The sequence below is a fragment of the Aedes albopictus genome, chromosome 2 (assembly GCF_035046485.1).
Source record: "Aedes albopictus strain Foshan chromosome 2, AalbF5, whole genome shotgun sequence".
Taxonomy (NCBI): domain Eukaryota; kingdom Metazoa; phylum Arthropoda; class Insecta; order Diptera; family Culicidae; genus Aedes; species Aedes albopictus.
This window is the reverse complement of record NC_085137.1, coordinates 241674546-241697481: the sequence shown is the minus strand read 5'-3', so window position 1 is coordinate 241697481 and position 22936 is coordinate 241674546. Positions and strand designations below refer to the sequence as shown.

The following is a 22936-nucleotide window of genomic DNA, read 5'->3' as shown; positions in this document are numbered from 1 at the left end:
GACTTTTCGAACTGCGTTTTTTTTTCCAGCCTAAGTTATATGCATGTCCATTATGACGACAGGAGTACTTAAACTTGATGCCTCGCGGAGCACTTTGTGGTGCAAAGTTCCATTCGTTGATTTCAGTGGATATTATTTATAATTTGCCCAACAATCGCTTGCATATTGAAGTTGAACGTTTTCATGATTTCAATGAAGAGAAAGCTTCGAGACATGATGCATGATTTATATTGTTAGAATGTTTTTATTTTTTTCCTATTCTCCACCTCTGATGAAATTTTTCGTGTGAGATTCTTCCTCATGAAATCCTAGTCACATTTCTGGTTAGCTTGTAGGTAGATACCTGATTAGCTCCGTGCTGAATTGTTGTACAGATGTCAACCCTAATCGAATGGTTATCATTTAAAAATTCAAATAAATTTTTTGATGAAGTTTTAGTAAGACTCATTCTTTCTAAAACAGTCAATGAATGAATTATTTTCCACAATACCACAGCAGTAATTCTCGGAATTTGTTCTAAAGATTTTTAAGAGATTTCTCCCAGAGTTTCTACAGGATTTTTTTTAAATTTCTTTTTATTTGTGAATTTTAACTTAAGCTAATTCTTCACACAGTTTCTACAGGAGTTATTCCTACGATTTCTACTAAAGCTTCACCCAGGATTTCTTGAAGAGTTTTTCACGGGACAGTGAAATATGAAATAATCGGGAGCTTTCGTCTACAGTTTATTTCGGAATTTCCACAGGATTTTCTCCCGCAGGATATTTTTAAAAGGCTTTTGCTGGGTTTCACTTGAGGTTATACATGAGATTTCTCTCGGAGTTTCTTTCTCTTTCAAAGTTTTTCAGGACATATGCTAAACTCTTTCCTAATATTTCTTCCGGAGTTTCATTAAGAGTTATTTTGTGGGATTTATATATAACTTGCTTATATTTCTCATTTTTTCACGCGATTTCTCTCAGAAGTTTCACAGGAATTTCGTTGAAATTGTGTCTGAGATTTTTTGCTATGATCCCCTCAAGATTTCTTCTAGTGTTTTCCCCGGAATTAATCCCAGTATTCTTCCTAGAATCCCTACTAAGACTTGATCCGAGATTCTTTTGGGTGATTTTTTAGAATTTTCGTAGTTGTTCGTTTTTGTCAGAATTTTCTAGGGAGAGAAATATCGGAAGAAATACTGGTGGAATCTCACGAGGAACATCGACAATAACTATTAAATAAATAACGAGAGACAAATTGGAACAAAACTTATATGTGTACTCTCGGATGGAATTGATAGGGGAATTCCGAGAGGAACTCTGAGAACCTTTGAGAGAAAATCCTGGAGGAACTACAGAAAGAAATCCCGCGAGGAACTTCAAGAGAAATCCCGGAGAAAATTCTAAAATAAACGCCTGAAAGGAACTTTGGAAAAAATGTAAGATCTGCCGGAAGGAATCCTCAAGAAACTCTGGGAACAATACCGGGAAATCCTACGGAAAAACCTCGTGGCTCCTGAAGAAGTCCTTGAGGATTTTCTTGTAGAAATCCCAGAAACAACTCTCAGGAATCGAATCTTGAGAGAAACTTCAAAAGAAAGTCAGAAAAAAACTACCGACAAACCTCCAAGAAACTCCTTTGGATAAACTCAAGGTAAGAACACCGGGAGGAATTACGGGAAGAATTCTGCAAGAAATTGTCTAGGAATTTGAAAAAGAAGTTGTGGTAGAAATTCAAGGAGAAATCCTAGAAAGAATTCAAGGAAGAATCCTGGATACAATTTTGGAAGAAATCTCGGAACGAATTTTGGACAAAACTTCGGGGTGTACTTGGAATTATCCGGAGAATTCCGCGAGGAACTCTGAAAACATTTGGGAGAAATTCCTGGATGAGTTACAAGAGATATCCCGGAGAATTAGTTGAGAGGAATACATGGAATAACTTCTGCAGAAGTCTCGCAAAAATTCTAAAATAAATGCCTTAAGGAACTTTGGGAAAAAGTGTAAGGATTTCTGGAAAGAATCCTACGGGATACTCTGGGAACAGTACTGGGAAAACTTATGGGAGAATCACGTGACGTACTCCTGCAGGGTTCCAGGTCATTTGGCCGAACCCCATTTGGCCGAATGCCCTTTGGCCGAATGCCATTTGGCCGAATGCCATTTGGCCGAATGCCATTTGGCCGAAAAATGAATGATTAAGCCAAGTGACCATACCAATGTTCCCCGTCTCAGTATAACTTGAAAGAGCAGCCTCTGATTCAAAGAAGGAAAAATCTTTGATGATATATTGGCAGTTTCAACGCCAACTAATCCCTGAATATAAAAACTAGGAAGAAATACTTCTGATAATCATATTGGCAGTTAGAATGTCAAAAACTTCCTCTGAATTCTTTTGATCGTGATGCGGCCAAACGGCATTCGGCCAAACGACCCTTTCGGCCAGATGACATTCGGCCAAACGGCATTCGGCCAAACGGCATTCGGCCAAATGGCCGGACACCCTCCTGCAGAAGTCCTTGTAGAAATTCTTGTAGAAATCCCAGAAACAACTTCCAGGAAATGGAATCTCGAGATAAACTCCAGAAGAAATTCAGAAAGAAACTCCGGAAAACTTTTAGGGAACTTCTCCATATAAAATCAAGGGAGAAACACCGGAAGGAATCACGGGAAGAATTCTGTAAGATACAGTGTAGGAATTTGAAAAAGGAGTTGCGGTAAATTTTAAGGAGAAATCTAGGAAAGAATTCAAGCAAGGAGCCTTGATACAATTCTGGATGAAATCCTTAGAGAAATTTAGGAACGAATTCTGAATATATTTTCAAGGAAATCCCTAAACAAATCTCTGAAAGAAATCCTAATCCCTGGGAGATTTCTCGAATCAGATGTTTTCTCTAGAGTATTATAATTTTTTATTCCAAATTGTTAAAATTTCATCGTAATTTCCCGACTTGCGTCTGCTTGTCGTAGGAAATAAGAAAAAAACCTCTGATAGCAAGATTATGCAATATTCTTCTTAGGAATCACATATTTCGCCAATAAATTGTTCTGCCCTGTTCAAAATCATGATAAAATTAAACTTTGGATTCCTCTAAAGGTTGACAAGTAAATGAGGACCGCCAATCGTGGCATTTATATTTGAGTATGAAGTCCTAAGGTTTCCTTTCAACTTGCCAGAAAAAGCAACTCTCTACTAACAAAAATAGCTGCATAAGAGCTAATGAAGCAAACGCATTTAGAAGAAAGCTCTTATAAGCTCTTATTCAGCAAAAATGTTAGTTGGGCTATCGTGTATTGCAGGAAACCCTGAAATATCGCATGACGGCAGCTCTAAACGCTTGTTCAGAAGTTTTTTTTTATTCTTCTATCACTTCCTAATTTACAGCTCCTTTGTCCACTAGGGCACTGCGTAAGCAATTCCAATTGGCACTTACACATTGTGCAGCGCCTAAATTTATTCTATTCTTATTCTACTAATTCTAATTCTAATTCAAACTGATTGCCTTTGCGCTGCTGTCACTTTTCTACCCTGTCCATGGTAGAATGATGAGCACGAGGAAGTTGATGTGTGGCTCTTGTTCCTTTTCCCAGTCCGTTCAGGGATCCGTTATGAGTTGCCGTTAGCCGATATCCAGGTTTCCGGGTCCCTTAGAGCATATGTTCAGAAGAAAGTCAGCCGCTCTTTGGGGCAAGAGCAACTTGGTGCAAGTGCCGGGGCTGGGATCGAACCCATGACCATCCACTTATGAAGTGAACGTGTAGACACTACGCTACGGGCCCCGGCATGTTCAGTATTTGTTTTGAAGTGATTTTAAATCACTAGATGAGAACATAGATGAACTTTCACATATTACTTGAATTTGTTTCAGCCAAAGCAATTAATTTGTAAAAGTGAGTCAGCTCTAAAGACGCTCAACAGGATATTCCTCAATGAGTTACAGTTTATTCTAACAACATCGATCTAAATAATTTCAAATATTTGGATAGGGTGAAGCTGATGTTCCACGTCCAAGAACATGACAAAATTTCCGTGAGGCTGAGGAAAATTGTCAAAACCTTGCTTTTTGTCGCAAGTGCCATACGTGGGGTCATGGAACGAAACATTGCCACATGGATGCTGTAAGCATGATTTGTGAAGCTAATTCTCACACTAAGGACGATTCCGGTGAAGAAATGCTTGAAATGTGGTGGCAACCATAAATCAAAGTTTTGGAAATTGCCTTCCTATCCGTAAGATTGTTGAATCACTTGCCCGGCAGATGAGCGGGAACGTCAATTGTGCTGGTAACTCTGCCTGTGGGATTTATAACAACGTAAATTCTTCTACAAAAAATACCAAAAAAGTTGATCAATGATTATGCCCATTCGTAGGTAAATAGCACCCAAATCAGCCCAAGCAAATAAGCAAATGTCAGCGCTTGAACCATAGACTGCCAAGTTGAAGTCACTGTATACATAACCTCTAGATCTAACTGATGAATGTAATACTTGAATGTGACACACAAATTAGGATTTCAGAACAAAATAATGAGCCAATCCTGGTACAATACCACAACCAATTTCTTCCATTCTTGTCTTCGGGGCGCAATTATGAATGACCTTGAGCATGGGCAGCGACCATGTCCGTCCATGAAGTACATCTCTCCGGTTAATGTTGGTCAGGAACAAAACAAAAAATAACCTGGTAAAGGCTGCCACGATAAACAATGGGATTTGTTAAACGATTACTGATTCTTCGGCTGATAACTACGGTTTACTCCTGCGCGCGCCATTGACAATGAAAACTGTTTGCCCTTAAATTGCAACGAACAGTACCACCGCGTCGCCTGCGCGCCTCTGCATTCGCGGTGTAGATCGCTGTTCACCGATTAGGTTCGGAAACAATGGCGAACTTCCTCGGAGGTACCATAACCTGTCACGGTAAGGATCATAAATTTCTTCTCCGTTCGGCAGCGTGGCCTGCCGGAAGGGTGCTGAAATTTAAGTACTTCGCCCCATTCATCGGTTGTACAAAATCGGACCGGGAATTTCTCTCAATGACTTACGACGGCAGGAAACCCGAACGCGGAGATCGTTGCCATTAGATATCACGGGTCGGGTGTCGGGTGACATTGTCAAACTAAAAGTACCGCTATAAAAGAGAAATTTATGGGATCTCGACGGTAGCGGATCGCTACCAACCAACCGCCCAAAAGATGAATGGGTCCATTATTTTGGAATCACCGATAGTGGAGGGCGCGCGGGGCACAATTTGTTTCCCTTACATACGGAGGTCACAACCCGGGGGACTGCTACCGCCCTGCCCAACTTTACCGTTGATGGCGAGGATAGCGACGCGATCCAAACACTTACCTGTACACCGTTCCTCGCCGTCCCCTTCGAATCCTGGCTTGCATTTGCACACAAAATGCGCTGGTAAGTTGCAGCATTCTGCGTTCTCGACGCATCGAGCGGCGATCGCGGGATCTTGGCATTCGTCAATATCTGCGAATAGAATGGAAAAGGAGGTGGGGGAAGTGATCATTATCATGAGGTATGGGGTCGCATTTTGATCCAGTTTCGTCGGATGGAGAAGCTAACCAACCAACCAGCAACAATATAGTGTTGATTATCGGTGCGATCGTGTGCCGGCTTTCAATAGTAGCTCTATCATGTGACGGTATGTGATTAAAGTGGATACATAGCTGCGATTCAGCACCGATCGCTGTCCGTTGATAATTGAATTTAGTGAATAGGCACATTTTATTGTGGTCACAAATTGACTTTCATTGAGCGCTATGTTGTAGCCACCTAGATACCTACCGAGGATATGATGACGTGGTGAATAGTGTGATAGGGATTAGGTAGGGGCCGTTGAATGATCAATAGATCGATAAAGGGCGATTTCCGTTCAATAATGGGCTAACACTGTATTGAGGTTGCCTATAATGAATCTAAGGTTTCATTGCATGACGTTAATGGGAGCGATTTGTACTATGGCGTTTTTTTTATTGTAATAACTAAACTAGACTACATATCAAATTCTATCGAGTTATGACAGTCTAACACTATATTTTTGAAGATCTTCCACCAGGCGGAAAATGCTGACATTCGATATTTCGCGTAGATACTTGAAGGAAAAACGAGCTCTGAAATGGCTGCTTACTAGGGTGGCCCACACTTATATGAAAAACAAAAATTTCGAAAAATACGAAAAATACCTCCTAAATCAGTTGTTTTGGACTCCCAGAAACTACGTTCAAAATTTGAGCAAAATCGGTTGAGCCTAAGGGGGCGCTCAAAACGCTTGAAGTTTGTATGGGAAAACTTGGCCAAATGTATGCAGAAATTTTAAGTTTTCGGATTTATGCCGCTAGGTGGCGCTATAAACGTTCAATAACCAAACCCTTTGGTATTATTGTAGGTGACTTTATGCCAGAGAACTTTGTCGAAGACCGCGAAGTGATCCGACGGCTGTGAAAAAAGTTATATTCTATTCCCATCAGAAAACACTTAAAACTTCCCTTAAATTCTGCTGAAGTTTCTTGAAGCTCCCTGGAATCCTTTAAAACCTCTCAAAATACCTTGAATCTCTTTTAAAACCCCCTCTTGAGGCCCTCGTAGACTTCAAAGAAACTAAGCCCCCCGAAAAGCTTTATGTAACCTCCTAAGCTGAATGAAATCCCCCCGAAACACAATGAGATAGCTGAAGTATTCTTTTAAACTCTACTCAAACCACTTGAGACTCTTTGAACTATCGAAACGTGTAGAAGCACTTTAAGACTGCCCTTCAAATCACTCATAAACCCCCGTAAACTTTGCTTAAACTCTACTGAAGCCCCCTGAAATCCTCTGATATCAAGGAGAAGACATGAAAAAACCACACCTAGAATTTTCAAGAGCAAAGATTCGACGACCAAAATGTTGGTCTGCACTGAAAAGTTGATCGACTGGTTACTCGCTGGTGAGGACCAATAGATCAACAGTGCAAACCAACATTTTGTTCGTTAAATTTGTGCACTTGACCATTCTAGGTGTGGTGTTGTCAAATCTTCCCTTCTGAAACGCCTTGAAATTCATCGGGAACCTCCAGTTCTCTGTACACTTTCGTTAAACTCTACTGTAGCCTCCTGAACTCCCGAAACCCCTTGAAATCTTTCGAAACGTCTTGAAACCAAGGAAATTGCTTCTCTTACTGACACGAGCTGACAACCGATTTTCCAACATAGCAGCATAGGTTCAATGCGGGACAAGAAAAAAAGAAGTTCATTTCAGTCCTCTGCTTGAAACCCTTCTTAGAATCTTTTTTAAAAGCTCCTCAAGCACTCCCTGAACGCCTTGAAACACTTCTGAAAACCGAATGAAGGTTTACTGAGACCCCCTGAATCACATTAAAACATGAGCCCGCATTCATTTGAAGCCATTTGACATTCCGGGAACCTCGGGAAACTCCCCTGAAGTATCCTTAGATCCCCTTAAACTGCCATGCAACCTTCAAACCCACTTTGGCAATACACTGATCCCAGTTATGTAACGAATTCATTCAAAAACTTCATTTGTACATCCCGACCCATTAACTAAATAGAAGTTTTGGTATGCATGCTCAGGATGGTATGCATGTACAGGATTCATCTGGGAAGTAGTGTTCTAGACGGGAATAACTTCGAGGTGGGCTAAGTACTCAGTTAAGATAAGTACACCTGAAAACGGCCCTGTTGCGACTTCGTAAGTCGATGCCAAGCAAGATCACGGGAGACTCGAGAAAACTGCATCAGCGGCAGAACCGGCGAAAGCAAAGGTTACGAAGTCCAGCCAGTCTAGCCCGCTTTCGCAGGAATCCCAAAAGATGTGGCGGATGCGACTGCTTTTGAAAAGCATTCGCTGAAGCGGATGAGGCAGCCGTCAAGTGAGGAGTTGTCTGGTGGTGCCCGCAAGGCTAGGCGAATACTAACCCCGAAGGTTGGCAGTAATACCGGATTTTCGACTGGGATAGCTGAGAAGGCTGGGCCTGAAAAGGCTGGCCCGTCCCGGATGGAAGGGAACAGGGGGTTATGCGTTGTTAGGCCCTCAATAACCAAAGAATAGAGCGAACCAAGCGGAGAAGGATGAAAGTTGAACGGAAGAGGAAGAAGAAAAGAACGCTTGTTGAGGTTAGGGACGCCAAACCAAGAAAGCGTAAGAGGTCAGGTGCCAGCGCGAGTAAGGTGACGCGCTCGTCATCAATACCGAACATTATAAGTACTCGGACCTCTTGAGGGCGGTGTGAAGCGACGCCAAGCTCGTGGATCTGGAAGCCGACGTGCGCAAGCATTAGACGTACTCGTAAGGGTGAAGTGATCCTATAGCGCAAGCGCAACCAGAAGGGTTAGGCTGCACGGTAATGGCACAAATTTCCGAAATGGAGGAGAACGTGCCTCTGGAGCCGACCTACTGAAGGGCGCCGCCTACAAAAGTCTAGCGGAAGAGGTCCTTGGAGAAGGGGTCCAGGAGAGGGCTCTTACAGCGGAGGCGACTCTGAAGGTGAAGAATCTGAACGAGGTCACTGAAGCGGAATAGCTCGTAACGGCACTGCGGCAAAAGTGCGAGGTACAGGTGGCTATCGCATCCGTTCCGTTACGGAAGGGGCCGGCAGGGACACAGGAAGCATGGGACGGATATCGCCACCGCTATGATGGCGACGGAAACGGCAATTTGGTCGCGGATGGGTCCAGAAAAATTGCGGCGATATAGACGACGGGTAAATACTCCGCACAGGAGTTGGTGTCTACTATCTATGAGGGCTTGGTGGTCGCCAAAATAAACGGGGTCTTCTTCTGAAGCTGTTATGCGCCTTCGCGGTGGTCGATCAAACAGTTCTCGCAGATGCTGGACTGTATGACGACGACCGTGTTAACAGGGCAGAGGCCGGTCGTAATAGCGGGTCACTTCAATGCCTGGGCCGTTGAATAGGGAAGCCGTTTCACGAACCAGCCATGCTCGATGTCCTTATGGCTAATGTTGGTATTGAGAATGCCGCTATCTGTACGGAGTCGATCATCGACGTTACTTAAGCACATCATTCAAATGGCATTCGGTCAAATGACCCGGAACCGACTTGCGCGCTTGTTGTGCACTACAGCCAGCGTACACGATTTCGTAGCTGGGGAGCCAAATCGCTGTAGTTATACGCATGCAGTCCTGATAGAAGGTAAGGCCCCAGGTCTGGACAGAGTTCTGAGAAGATCATCCTCAATATACTGTTGAGGTACACCGAGGGTGTTTGATGGTTACTCGGGTAACCACTTCGGTTTTCAGAAGGGGAATTCAACCGTAGGCATACGCTATTTTGTCGGTTACAAAGATCAGTCTGCAGCGTAAGAGCAGAGGAAATCGCTACTGTACAGTAGTAACCCTGGGTGTAAGAATTCATTTAATAGTGCCAGTTAGGCGGCTATTGCCGATGCGGTCCTGTTATTCGGGATATCCGACTGCTTTCCTAAGGCTCTCGTAAGTTGTTTCCAGGATCGTGTACTGGCATACTTAACAAAGATGGGTAGGAAGTACTTTTGCATGACCTAGTTAATAAAGCTATATAAACTTTATGTAGTAGAATTGACTTGCCATGACAAGGCAGTCCACCTGAGCTTCAAACGTGTTGTTTTATGCCCAAGTTCACTCTCAAATGCCTGTTCCACATTCTCAGAATTCTGACTCGCTTTTCATCTCATTCCCATCTAAGTTTTCAGTCACGATTCCGACATTTGAACCCAAATAGGTACGCATTAACTAGGGAGAAAACAACATCATACTTTCACTCAACGAACGATATGTAGGTAAACACAGAGCAATATTTAAACATCTCCATTTAGAGCAGGTCGTTAAAACCAGTCTTATATGCCCTTTGCGCGCGCTTCTAAGCGCGAACCCAATTTCCACACCCGCCGTGACCCAGAAACGTTTACCCAGACGCAACCCTGACCTACTTCCGTTAATCCACCCGCTCTCCTGAAGAAAAAACACATCCAGCCAGAAGAGCGTTTGGAATTAGATCAACGATGCCGCCTCTAGTCCCTCTTTGAAAGCATCACAATCCCCTCGCCTCGTCCTCCCCCCTTGCCAAGCAGAACACGTTTCTCCATTACAATTACATAAAACAAGCACTTTCGACAGAGGCTGAGACTTGTGGCCCGAGTGTGGCGCACTTTAGCCCAGCGAAAATACGGCGAACGGCTTAAAACAAACTGTTTATGGCGTTTGATAATCATCTTTGTGGCTCGGACTCGGACCCGCGTGGCACATTTCTCCACTTCGTCCGACCTTTTTTTTTTGCCGACGAACCGACTAACGAGGAGGTACCGTCTACAACCCGGGCTACGTGGGCGGATTATGAGAGATGCTCACACGGCGATGGACCGGGCCTTTTGTTTCTACGACGATCGTTGGATGGGAAGACTAGGCAGGCACTACCTATGATGATGACGATCACATGTGGTGTGCTGGAATCTTCCGCACGGGTCTTGTACCATCATCGCCAGTTCCCTCTCGATCCGGGACTAATGGGATTTGTATGCAAATTGTATACCCTTGTATCTGCGCTCTGGCTCTGATCGCAGCAGGGAAGAAGGTGTGAGGTACGACATGATGATAAACGTTACGACGCCTCAGAGATCGACGTTCACTCGTGCAAGAGGTCAACTATTTGCTCTAGTTCTGTCGATGGGCGCACGCTCGTTGACCCAGAAAGATTCCCTCCCGTCCCGGTCGCCACTCAGTCAACCAATCCGTGCCCAAGATGCGGATTTTCATGCACAGCACACAGAATTGACGATGAATGACGCGTGACCCCATCTCCGGTCGCGCGCGCGCGCTCTCGTCCAAGGGGAAGAACGAACCGTAATGAGGTTTTTCTCACCTTTCGTGATTGCGCCTGATTATCGTCGCTCTCTTGTCTAGGTACAAGGCGTGCGCGAGATGATGATGACGGCAGCAGCAGCAGCAAGGGTGCATGCCGCCGCCCCAAAGCAAATAATCCACCCCACATCCAGTTGACCGAGCATGTGCCGCAACTTAATTATGCAGAGGCAGGAAGCCAATCAACTGGGGGCGAGACAATTGAGTTGTGTTTTTTTTTTTGTTGTTGTGATGAACCTTGGTAATGACCGTTGTGGTCCTGCTTGGTGGATGAGGATGTTCTCAATGATTTTTTTGTATCAGGCACTAACACCAACAGCAATCCAGTGCGTCATTGAAGTCGTTACAGTTTTTGCTTTTCAACACAAAATTTGGCAATTTCCGGGGGATACGTATTGTTGTCTAAACATGAGGGTTGTTGCTGATGTGGGTGGGTGTGTGGGTAATATACCTATAGAGAGCAAGAAGGTGGCACTATCGCGGAAATTGCTTGCTTTGCAACTTGCAACCTAACAGCCACAACCAAAACGTTTTGTTTGGGCTGTGGCTGTTAGATAGAAATGATTTATGCCCTTTTACAGCTGTAACATATATGTTTATCCAAGTGTTTATCCAAAACGTCCAGAAGTTTTGAACTTAGTCTACTGAATATAAATAGTTTTGTTTACTTTTTAAATCATTTGAACTTTATCCACTACATTCATAGATATGTTTTAAAATGTGAAATGATGGTGGTCATGAAATGGTGATATTCTAGGTAACATAAAACGCTCTAGATTTTTGATTGTAAGGCCTTCACCTGTAATGGGATAGTAAACCAATGTATGCATGTCAGAACAAATTTCATCAGATTCATACATGTAAATCAGAGTATATTCTCTCATACTCCACATCAATGACGATTCTTTAGGCCATCGAATTCATTCTGTAGTTAAGGTCTTTGTATCTACCCTCGTAACAATGCATCGGGTACCTTTTAAAACTAGTATAGTACGTTTTGGTGATTATAGCCGATCAGTTGGATCATATGACACTTGTATAAACATCTTAGAGGCATCCTGGTTCGTCCTAACTATTTTGAAGTTCAGATTTGAAATAGTCTACCAAAGCATCACGGATGGGTTGCAAAACGGTGAGCCGATAAGTAGAGCGCCCAACATAGCTCTGGTCCTCACAAGTTCATACCTCATGCTTCCACGGATCAAGCGTCGATAAAGACTGCCAGCTAAGAGTAGTGTCCTTAGCTGGTAGTGCAGCCTGGGCACTGTTGTCTTTCTGACTTCAGCTAGATTGAGAGGTGAACACGCTCTTCGCCACCGTGGAGTTGGTTTCCTGCTCAGCGCTCACGCCCACGCTGTGCTAATGAGAGGATAATTGTAGCCAGATTCAGATCGCGGTTTCGAAATCTTACCATGATCCAATGCTACGCGCCAAGCGATGCTGCCAAGTTGCAAGACATAGAGAACTTTTATCGTCAACTGAATGCTATCGTGGATAAGATTCCAAAAGGTGATATCAAGATCCTCATGGGCGATTTCATGGGCGAAGGTTGGCTCTGACAACTCGGACTATGAGCACGTCATGAGACGCCATGGTCTCCGAAAAATGAGCGAGAACGGTGAGCTGTTCGCAGAGTTTTGTGGCAACAATGACACGGTGATTGGGGGTCGCTCTTTCCTCATCGACCAGTGCACAAAGTGACATGGGTTTCCCGTGATGGCGTCACGGAAAATAAAATCGACCACATCTGCATCAGACGGAAATGGAGACGGAGCATTCTTGATGTGCGGAACAAACATAGCGCCGACATTGCATCCGATCATCATCTCCTAATCGGTGAGATCCGGCTGTGCATTGCGAGTTTCCATCGACAGGAGGAGAAAATCGGGTGCCGGTTCAACGCACGTCGACTGGAGGACGCTTCGGTGAAAAGCTCCTTCGTCGAGGAGCTGGAGAACCGTGCTGCGAATATTCCGGAGGGTAGAAGAGTAGAATATCAATGGAGCACCATCAAGAACGCTTTCATCGCCACAGGCGAAAATAATTAGGGTGAGCTACGCACCCAGAGAAAGCAGTGGATCACATATGACACCTGGAGGAAGATAGAGGGGCGAAGGAACGCCTAAGCCGCGATAGAGCGAGCGAAAACACGAGGGGCCAAAGCCGTAGCCCGTTAGCCCAATAGCGCTCCCGAGAAGGAAGTGAAACGGCCATGTAGACGGGACAAAAGAGCGGGGGCGGACTCCCTAGCCGACGAAGGAGAGACAGTCGCAAAAATCGGCGACATAGGTACGTTTCCTCTATATTGTTTCACGTCGCCTTAGTGGGACTAAGATGAATGCTACCATGCCCGTGAAAGACATGCCTGGACGGTTATTGACCGACCCGACTGACCGGTTGACACGCTGGTTCGAGCATTTTGAAAACCTTTTTCAAGTGCCGGCCACGCCAACAACATCTCAGTATGATCCGCTAAGGGTTCGACGTTTTACCCGTGTCAACACCGAAGCTCCATCAGTGCAGGAGATAGAAACAGACATCCGTAGCATAAAATCGAACAGAGGCCTGGAGGTAGATCGCATATCAGCCGAGATGCTTAAAGCTGACCCCGTAGTATCTGCACAACTGCAACTCTCCGATGGCAACAAGCAGGATTCCGTGCTGGACGATCCTGTGTGGACCATATTGTTACGCTCCGTATCATTCTGGAGCAAACCAATGAATTCCAAGAGTCTCTCTACGTGGTGTTTATTGATTATGAGCTTTTGTCTAAAGCACGGAAACATATGGGAAGCTCTGAGCCGCAAAGGTGTCCCTGAGAAAATCATCGGCCTCATTGAAGCACAGTACGAGACATTCTCGTGCTCTGCACAACGGTGTCTTGTCCAATCCCATCTGGGTCGTTGCTGGAGTGAGGCAACGATGTATCCCATCACCGCTACTGTTCCTCATCGTCATCGACGAGATTCTGGTAGATGCGAGTGATCGTGAACCAAATCGTGGATTGCTGTGGCAACCCATTACCATGGAGCACCTAAATGACTTCGAACTGGCTGATGACGTTGCTCTCCTAGCTCAACGGCGCTCTGATAAGCAGAGTAAGCTCAGTGATCTTGCCGATTGCTACTCGGCGGTAGGTCTCAACGTCAACGTCAACAAGACCTAATTGTTGGATGTTAACACGGTCAACCCTTCCAGCTTCATGGTATCTAGGCAAGCAGTGGAGAATGTTGAAAGCTTCCAATATCCTGGTAGCCAAATGGCGATCGATGGTGGCACGATGGTGGAATTCTCAACTCAAACGTGAAACCCGTGCTGCGGTTAGCCAGTAAAACTTGGTGTGTATCAGCGGAGAACACTCAACGGCTGCAGGTCTTCATCAATAGAAATCGGGAGCGAAAGTGGAGGTGGGTCGGCCACACTCTACGCAGGGGCGGGAATGAAATCTGTAAACAAGCGTTAGATTGGAACCCAGCAGGACATCGCAGCAGAGGCAGACGCAGAGGCTCACGGCGGCGCAGCCTCAACAAGGAAATAAAGGAAGTCGACAGAAATTTGACCTGGCCACAGGTTGAAGCGATGGCTGGCATTCACTTAGGATGGAGATCTTGCAATTCGGCCCTCTGCACCACCATGGGTGCTCAGGTTTGAAAGTAGTCTCAAGCATGCGACTGAATCCCCGGTGACTAACAGGACGTAGTCAGGACAGGGCAGGAATAGTCGAAGAAACGGTTGAAACTTGGTTTAAAAGGGCAGGGTTTGAAGAGTTTTTCAAGATCATCATAAAACTAATTTTACCACTTAGGGAAATTTTTCAGCATTCATTCGGTCCGATTGATCTTTTCTTCTTTTAGTCGATTCTCTAACATTCATCCCACCTCAATATCATAAACACCCAATAACAACGGGTGCAATTCCTAATGGAATCCTCATCCAATTTAACGGCGCAATCTCACTTCATCCATCAGGGGTGCTTGTCGTAACGATCTTCCATCGGATTAGTATAGAGATCGTGCATGCACCACACACATCCGAGCCATCAGGCTTCCGAGGAAATGAATGCGAAAGTAATTTCCACCGAAAGCATCCCAGCACCGCGGCCGAGCTGATCGCTAACAAATGATCTAATCATGGCACTCCATTGCGGCGGGTTATATCGCCGCGACCGTATAGGTACCTACGAGACAAGGGATGACGCCGCGCCGCCGCGCCGGTAAGGACCTTTATCAGGTGGATGAACCCAATTTGTAGGTGCCACATTCCGCGCACACGGTAAATGAAGATGCATGCAGATAGCGGGCACAGCAAAGGCGCGGCCGGCGCACCGGTTGTAAAGGGCCCCAGTTGCGAGAGTGCCACAAGGGAAGCAAATCGGATTGTCAATTTTGTGCCTCCAGTCCAGGGGTCGATCGTTCGGCTGGGAGAGCTGCGGAATGATAAATCTGGCGCATAGCTTTGCGATGCGATGGCTCGCTGGCTGGCTGGCGCTTTTCCTTCGGGCGGTGGATTTATGGACGCGATAGGGGTATACAAGGTGCGTCGGTAACATTATTTTTTGCAATTTCTCATCGTAATAGGCTGTTTTATCTCACTCAAATCTGACAGGAAAATGCCTACTTTCCCACATCAAATTAACAGTGCGGTAATGGTTCATTACAGCACTGATTTGCGTTGCGTAATGAACCATTACAGCACTGGTTTCAGTTTTGGTCAACTTATTGATACTTTCTGGACGCAGTTTTGAAAAATTGTGACAACTGCACAGTATAACCTTCTATGAGCAGATTTTCTTGAACATAGCTATGAACGTCAGTGTGCAGTTTGATGAAAAAGTTTTGTTTAAAACTATCCTCAAGGGTAATTTATGAAATTGCAAAAAACGTTGTACGCAACTCGGTGCAGAACTCGATTTTTCCAGCACTCGTCGTAATTACCCAACTCGGCAAGCCTCGTTGGATAAATGTACGACTCGTTTTGTAAAAATCGTCATTCTGCACCTTGTTGCGTAAACTACTATTACGCACTTCGGTATCATGATTCTTACTTTATACCACTCATTTCAGTAGTACATAGTAACTTTTAATTGTTGTCAAACAGTACACATTGGGAATCGTTAGTTAGTCCCACACTTTATTCTTTGCCTCTATAAGAAAACTTTTTGAAATCCTGAGAGACCATGACGTGGTGCAGACAAAATTTCCATCATTCTACAACCCCATCTTGTAGAAGCGCGGAACCCCGCCGGGCGTGCAAGTCTCCTGGATGGCAGCGTAATCTTATGGTTGCGATTTGCATTTTTAGAATGCGACCATCACTGGGAACAGCGTTCTGCCACCGCATCGCTTTTCTTTCTCTCTGCCAGGTGATTTATCTTTTGCTATTTCTGCCCGTCGTACACAAAAACACTCGCGATTGCATATTGGATGGTGGTGCGCCAACCAGCATCGCCGCCGGCCAGGGGTGCTGCGTATACAAGTACGTGAGTGCGTTTTCCTCCTTCCCCCGTCCACACGAGGTGATAGACTTTTCAAACATTAATAGATTCCCGCGGGCTCTGCGATAACACCTCCAGAACTCATTAGAAGTCACGTCGAGCGAAATGAAGTTCCACGCGGACGAATCGTGCGAATCGTCGAGATTCCACGGAACCCAGCTGATTAATATGCAGCATTGCAAATCGGTAATGTGATGACGGTTTGGCCGAGGGCAAGGTTGCACATTCCCAAGATCTTCCTCGGGAGATTACTCACGGAGAGGAGATATGCATTCCGTTCTTCCTCGTTGGAAGGTCAAGCGGTTAGGTAGAATGATGGGCACCCTATCCAACCCCGAAGACATGACACGTGATGGCCCGAGTGGAATGATTTCCTACAAACCGCGCATGTTCGTCCCATTTCAGCATGTGGTGCACGTCCCGTCAGTCAGTCAGTGGCATCGTTTCCAGTAAATCAAGAAGCTACAAGGAGCTAATTTTTATTACCCTACCACACCAGCTGCCGGGCCGCCAAAGATTTGCTTGCACTGATTGTCGACCGACGTTGTTCGTTGTTGCTAAACTTAATGGCTTCTGCTTCTGCGACGGAGCTCCCAGTCTAGTCCGCGGGAAGAGAAGGTGATGAGGTGGTTGATCCAATTCGATAAGGCTACACCTCGTCACGACCGACGTTGTTGGGTTCTATCTTCTGTGTGTCGTCATGTAGGAAAGCTTCCGAGACGTAGATGTAGGCGACGACGACAACCGGTACGGATCACGGAAACACGCGCCGTACATACCGGCATAGGCAGGTGAGAACAGATCTATACACGCCCCCCTTTTTTGTTCTGCTGATGAGCCGAGTCCGATCTGGAGAGAATGTGGAAAGAACATGTGAACTGCATACCGTTGACACATGATCGTTCGAGGAGGGAAGAAATGCGGAGGCGGGACGATGCTATGGCAAGTACTAAAAGGTGTACCGATCATATCATTGCGTTGCTGTTTTTCGTGAGGTTGAAAGAGACATGTTAGGTCGTGAGTTGATGTATGGTTGCGATCGCTATGTGTTGTGTTGGTTTGAGATACGGTGAAGTAGATCGTAGCTGTAGCACGAATGATGTTTTGGTAACAGCACGAGCCGTTCGTTTTTTTTAAATATATGTTTAGCCTTTTTGTGTTAGGAGCAGTGCTGTCAAATATCCCGAATATCACGTGACTTTCACATTTGAGTATTGTGAATATCACGTCCTACTGTGAGAAAAGTCATCCGCGGATAAGTGTTTCGGTGGCCGTTTTTGGAGTACTGCAGGTTGTAAAACTGAATGATAACCTATTTCTGTTGGACAGGAGTAATTGACATTTTCGAAAATTTTGACATTTTACAAAACAACTTCACTGATGTTCCATTTTCTGGTCCGAATTTATGCACCTACCATCGGATCAGTCCAACCGCAAGTTATTTGCAGTTATTTGCGATAATTCTGTTCTTGACCCACTGTGGGAAAGAGCTATAGGCTTTCTTTACTTTTTATTCGTTTTGACAGTGCTCTTTTCAGGGCTAAATTCATTGTGGTACGCTTATACGTTAGTGCTCTCTTCTGGGGTGACGATCATATTCTCCAACCTCTCCTTTCCCCATCCTTTATTCCTTTCGCTCTCGCTCAGGTAGATGATGAAAAGGCTCATGTTCATGAATCATGGCAATGACACAAATTTCCCTAATGGATGAGAACGTGCCTCTAAAGCTGATCTACTGATACCTGATAACTGCAAGCTGGATCGTCTAGTTTGGTTTAAGCTGCATCAGCTCCAGATTCAACCAAATCCTCCGGATTTATTTTCTGCAGTGGAACTGTGTCTGGAGGCTGCCCATCGTGGGAGCGCAGTGCCCATCGTATCAACCACCCAGAAAAGTTTGCTGGGCTAGGAGATGCCTCCAGAAAACCCATCTACGGAATTCGCCAGGAGTTCCTTTTGGGAATTCCTCCAGAGTCTTTCTCTTGGGATTCCTCCCGGAGTTCCATGTGTCTTTTACTTCGTCAATGTCATCTGGGGAACCTCTTGGCATCCATTTCTTTTGTAGAAGACTCCAGGAATGTCATCCCAAGTTACATTTTTTTTTAACAAATTAGTCCGTGATAAAACCTTTTATCTTTAATATTGGTTTTATGTTGGTTCTAAGAATCTCTTATAGTATATTTGACTATACAATGTTTCTTGTGATCTGGGGGTTCCTGCAGTAACTACTTCTGGTGCTTCATTCAGAAACTTTTCCTGGAGATTCCTCCAGAAATTTCATTTGGGGATCGCTTTACGAATGCCTTCTGTAGATTTCTCCTGAATTCCTTTATGTATATTCACAAGTTCCATCAGGAATTCTTACTGGAATTAAGTCAGAGATTCCTCTTCTTTCTGAGAAATCATCTAGGAATTCACGTCAGGATTTCCTCAGGAATCCATGAAGAATTACTAGCCGAAACATCAGGACGACTTCTATAAGGAATATAAGTAGGGTTCTAAGAAGAAACTCCAAGAAGATTTGCAGAAAAAAAATCTCAAAATATTCCTAGAAGCTACTCTGGAGCGATTTCTCGAAGAAAAAAACACCACAGAAGAAGCTCCTGGGGGAATTCCAGAAAGAACTTTTTGAGGCTTTTCGCCAGTAACTTCTGAAAGAGTCATAGAAAGTGCCCCGAAAAGATTCCCAAAAGGTTCTCCTGGAGGGTTCCCAGAAAAAAACAATCCTAGAGAATTCTTACAAGAGGATTCCCAGAAAGTACTTCTAGTAGATTTAAAAAGAAATTTCAGGAGGGCACTTAGACGAAACTTCTGGCTCTTTTTTTTTGGTGGATGAGGGATGAACATCCCAATAAACGTCATTGCTGTACAACGGATGCAGAAACCACTCTTAAGTTTGATTTTGAAAATTTTGCCTGAATTAGCTGTTATTCAGCTATCATTGTTACTTGATATCTTCCGAAAGTTTTTAAGAAGTAAGTTTTGTAGTATTTCCAGATGCAATTCCTGGAAGATTCATTGAAACCAGCGCTTGAAAATTTTGCTGATTCTCATCAGGCAATGGATTTTTCCAAGGAATTTCTAGAGAACTCCTAAAAAGAACTTCTGGGAAGATTTAAGAAAAACTTTCTGTAGGATTTTCAGAAGGATGTGCTGGAGAATTTCTTGAATGAAGTCCTGGAGGATTCCAAAATGGAACTTGCGGAGGAATCCCTTAAACAGAAAATCCTGGATAAATTTCAGACGATTCTTGAGTATTTCAGAAAGAACTCGTGTTCTAAAAAAGCTCTTGCTGGAATCCCAGAATAATATGTTGCGGGAATCCCAGAAGGAACTTCAAGCGGATTCTCACAAATATTTTTTGTAAGAATTACAGCAAAATTCCTGAACTTCTGAAGAAAACCCTGAGAAACTCTTGGAGTAAATTTAGAAAAAAAAAATGCTTGACAGAGTTCCTGTAAAATTCGCAAAAGGAAGCATTCCCATAAGGAACTGAACTTCCTGAAGGAACGTCAGAACAGCTCTCAGAAGATACTTCTGAGACACGAAACTTCTGGGGGAAATCCCAGAAAGAACGTGTGGAGAATTTATAGAAAGAACTTCAGGAGGGTTCCTAGAAAGAACTCTTGAAGGATTCCTAGAATTAATGAAGATTCCACTTCTATAGGATTTTCACAAGGTACTACATTTTCAGAAGGAACTTCTGAAATTTCTGGAAGATTTCTAGTATGATTTCCTGATGTCCCATCAAAAAGTCGATCCTGGAGGATATTTAGCCGAAGCTCACAAAAGGAATCTAAGAATAAAGCCATGAATGAATTCCAGAAAAAACTCTTCCGGAAATCCCAGAATAAATTCCTACAGAAATCCCAGAGGGAACACCTAAAGAAATTTTCCTAGACGAATCTCAGAAGGATTGCCGGGAAGAATGCCAAATGGAACTATTAATGGGGCCCAAGCGAAACTTTCGGAGGTGTCTCAGGAAGAAATTCCTGAAAAATTTATTTAAGAATTTCAGTAAAAAAAATCTGGGTAGAATTCCTGTAAGAACTTCTAAAAAAACACTGATTCAACTTAAAAAAAATTCTTGTAAAATGGTATTAGAAATAATTCCTGGTGGAACTTCTGAAGAAATCGCAGTAGGAACTCCAGCAGTAATTTAAAACGGGACATGTGGATTATCTCAGAAGAAATTCTTTGAAATGTTAGGGATCGAAAACTTTTTCAGGTATCCAGACAAAAACTTCTGACCAAAACAAGAGAGTTCCGACAAGCTTCTGACCAAACAAACGAGATTACCTAGAGAAATTTCAGAAATATGATTGGAGGAATTCTATATGGAACAACCTTTGAGGAAACTCTATAAAACACGGACACGTTTAATGCTTAGGGTGAACTTTTTTTTCTTTTTTTTTATTATTATACCCGCCACTCTCCCCCACACCAAAGAGCTCGAAGAGAGCAGCATCGAATAGAATACAAAGAAAAGAAAAGTTTCTTTGAAGGAAGCACAGCAGAAAACTTCTTCTGTCAGCTGTGGCGACTTGGCGAGTGTCAAATCCGCTCTTCCAGAAGAAACAAAGAAGGAATTTCCAATTAATAATGTTTGGAGTGTTTTGGAGTATTTCCAGAAAAAACTCCATGTGTGTACCCAGAAAGAGCTCCAGGATGCTTTTGAGAAAAAAAAAATCTTAATCTTTTTTGTGTGGCTTTGTGGTCGTGCGGCTAGTGTCACCAAGCATTTAGTCGCATCGTGCTAGGAGCGCGGGTTCGATTCCCGCCGCAGCTGTCAGGAAAAGTTTTCGGTTGCGCCACTGGGCGTTGCATGCTAGTCCGTTGTCTAGTGTCGTGCTTTCTTCAAAGAGCGAAAAGCTCACTGGAAGTATTAAACGTTTCCGTGTATTTTTTAAGATTTAAAGAGGCAGTTCAGAAAGTTTTTCAGAATGAAGCCCTGGGGTATTACCAGAAAGATCTTTTGGAAGAGTTACCGTCGAACAATTCGTTATAGAAATCATCGTCATCATCTAACATTTGAAAGTAGCTTTTGTATTCACTTTATATCACATAAGACATGAAATGCAGTGATTACATTTTCATGTTTAATGGTTTGAACCCTTCTGAAGAATTCCCAGAAGGTACTTTTGGAGGAATCCCTGTAGAAAATATTCAGAAATTCCAAAGACTATTCTAGAGAGAAACTAGCAGAAGCTTTTAGAGAATAGTGTAGAATTAGCATCTAAGTTAAAATACACAAAAATAAAAACTAAAAAAAAAAAAAGCTTTAAGAGAAAATGAAGAACGATGTCATGGAACATCTGCAGGAATTTAAAACTCCTGTTAGAACCTCAATATAAACTTCTGCATGAATCCCAGAAGGAACTCCTGGGGAAATGTCTGTGGAAACCTTCTGGAACTTCGTGGAAGAACTGTAGGCCCTGATAAACTCCTGGACGAATTTCTGTGGATCTTTTGGATGTAGAATGTATTCGAAAAGAGTTTGAATTCCCGGTGCATCTGTTCCCCATAAAACTGTAAGAGGAGATGATTGCCTAGAGCAATCCCAGATCAAGGATCTCTTTGAGGGAAAGCCTTGAAGTGGTTTTGGAGAAAGTCCATGAGTTTACATAGAAGAATCCTATGGTAAACATTACGTAAAGTTAACAGTGATCATTTGAACGAATTTATTGTGTGGATTTCTTGCTGAGAGTACGTTGTTCAGCGCAGAAAGGAAACAATTTGCGTACAGCTAGATTCGGGAGATTTCTTGCCAGGAGTTTGTTGTTCGACGCAAAAGTTAACAGTGATCGTGTGCGCAACTAGATTCGTAAGATTTCTTGCCGGGAGTTTCTTTTTCTGCATGTGAAGTAAATAGTGTGCATATCCACGATTAGATGCGCAGGATTCTTTGCCGGATTTTTTTTGTTTAGCGCAAAAAGTAAACAGTGAATGTGGACGCGGCTTGATTCGGGTCTTGTTCGACGTTGAAAAGTAATGTCTAGTTTCCACCTGGTAAGTACTGTGTAAAAAAATGTAGGACAAGTAATGGTCACGTAAAACTTTTGCAATCAAAATGACTTAAGCGTTCGCAGTTGATAAGTAATTTGCAGTCAGAAAGATTTGTCAACTGGCATGCGATGCTGTCAGTCATGTTGTTAATTTTCCGTACGGAATAATATGTCGATGTATTATTCCGTGAGTAAAAGTGACATTTCCATTTCTATTTTGTTTCTTCTTTCGCACCAAAGACGTCAGTGTGCATTAAGCTGTTAGTACACAGGGGCCTTAGGCCTGTAGTACACAGAGTCAAATGTTTGACAAGGAAAGAACTCAAGAAACAACATCAATTTGAAGCGGAAAACGCAATAGGGCCGGCAACGGAATGAGGAAGCACTGCGGTATGTACTAAAAAAATCCGCAAGTATGCCGCTGCGGTGAAACACAATGAGCGCGGATTTCCTGCGGTTAATTTCAAACCAACTTCTGTTCGGTAAATTGTTTGTTTCCTGGAAGAAAGGAATTATGTGCGAATCTGCAGCATTGTTCTTGCTCTGTCTTGCTCTATCGAAATCTGAGGTTTCCTAGTTCTCAAAAGTTC

The 22936-nt window shown here is 43.7% G+C and overlaps 1 protein-coding gene across 1 annotated transcript in view; it reads right to left on the bottom strand.

Moving 5' to 3' along the window:
• Positions 1 to 5223: 5223 nt before the first annotated feature.
• The window catches only part of LOC115257956 (nidogen-1-like), a 337718-nt gene continuing 320005 nt past the window's right edge, over positions 5224 to 22936 (bottom strand). Inside the window, exon 6 of the mRNA XM_029857928.2 lies at positions 5224 to 5462. Coding sequence (XP_029713788.2) covers positions 5239 to 5462 — 224 coding nt within the window. The 3' untranslated portion in view covers positions 5224 to 5238. The remainder of the gene's footprint in view (positions 5463 to 22936) is intronic.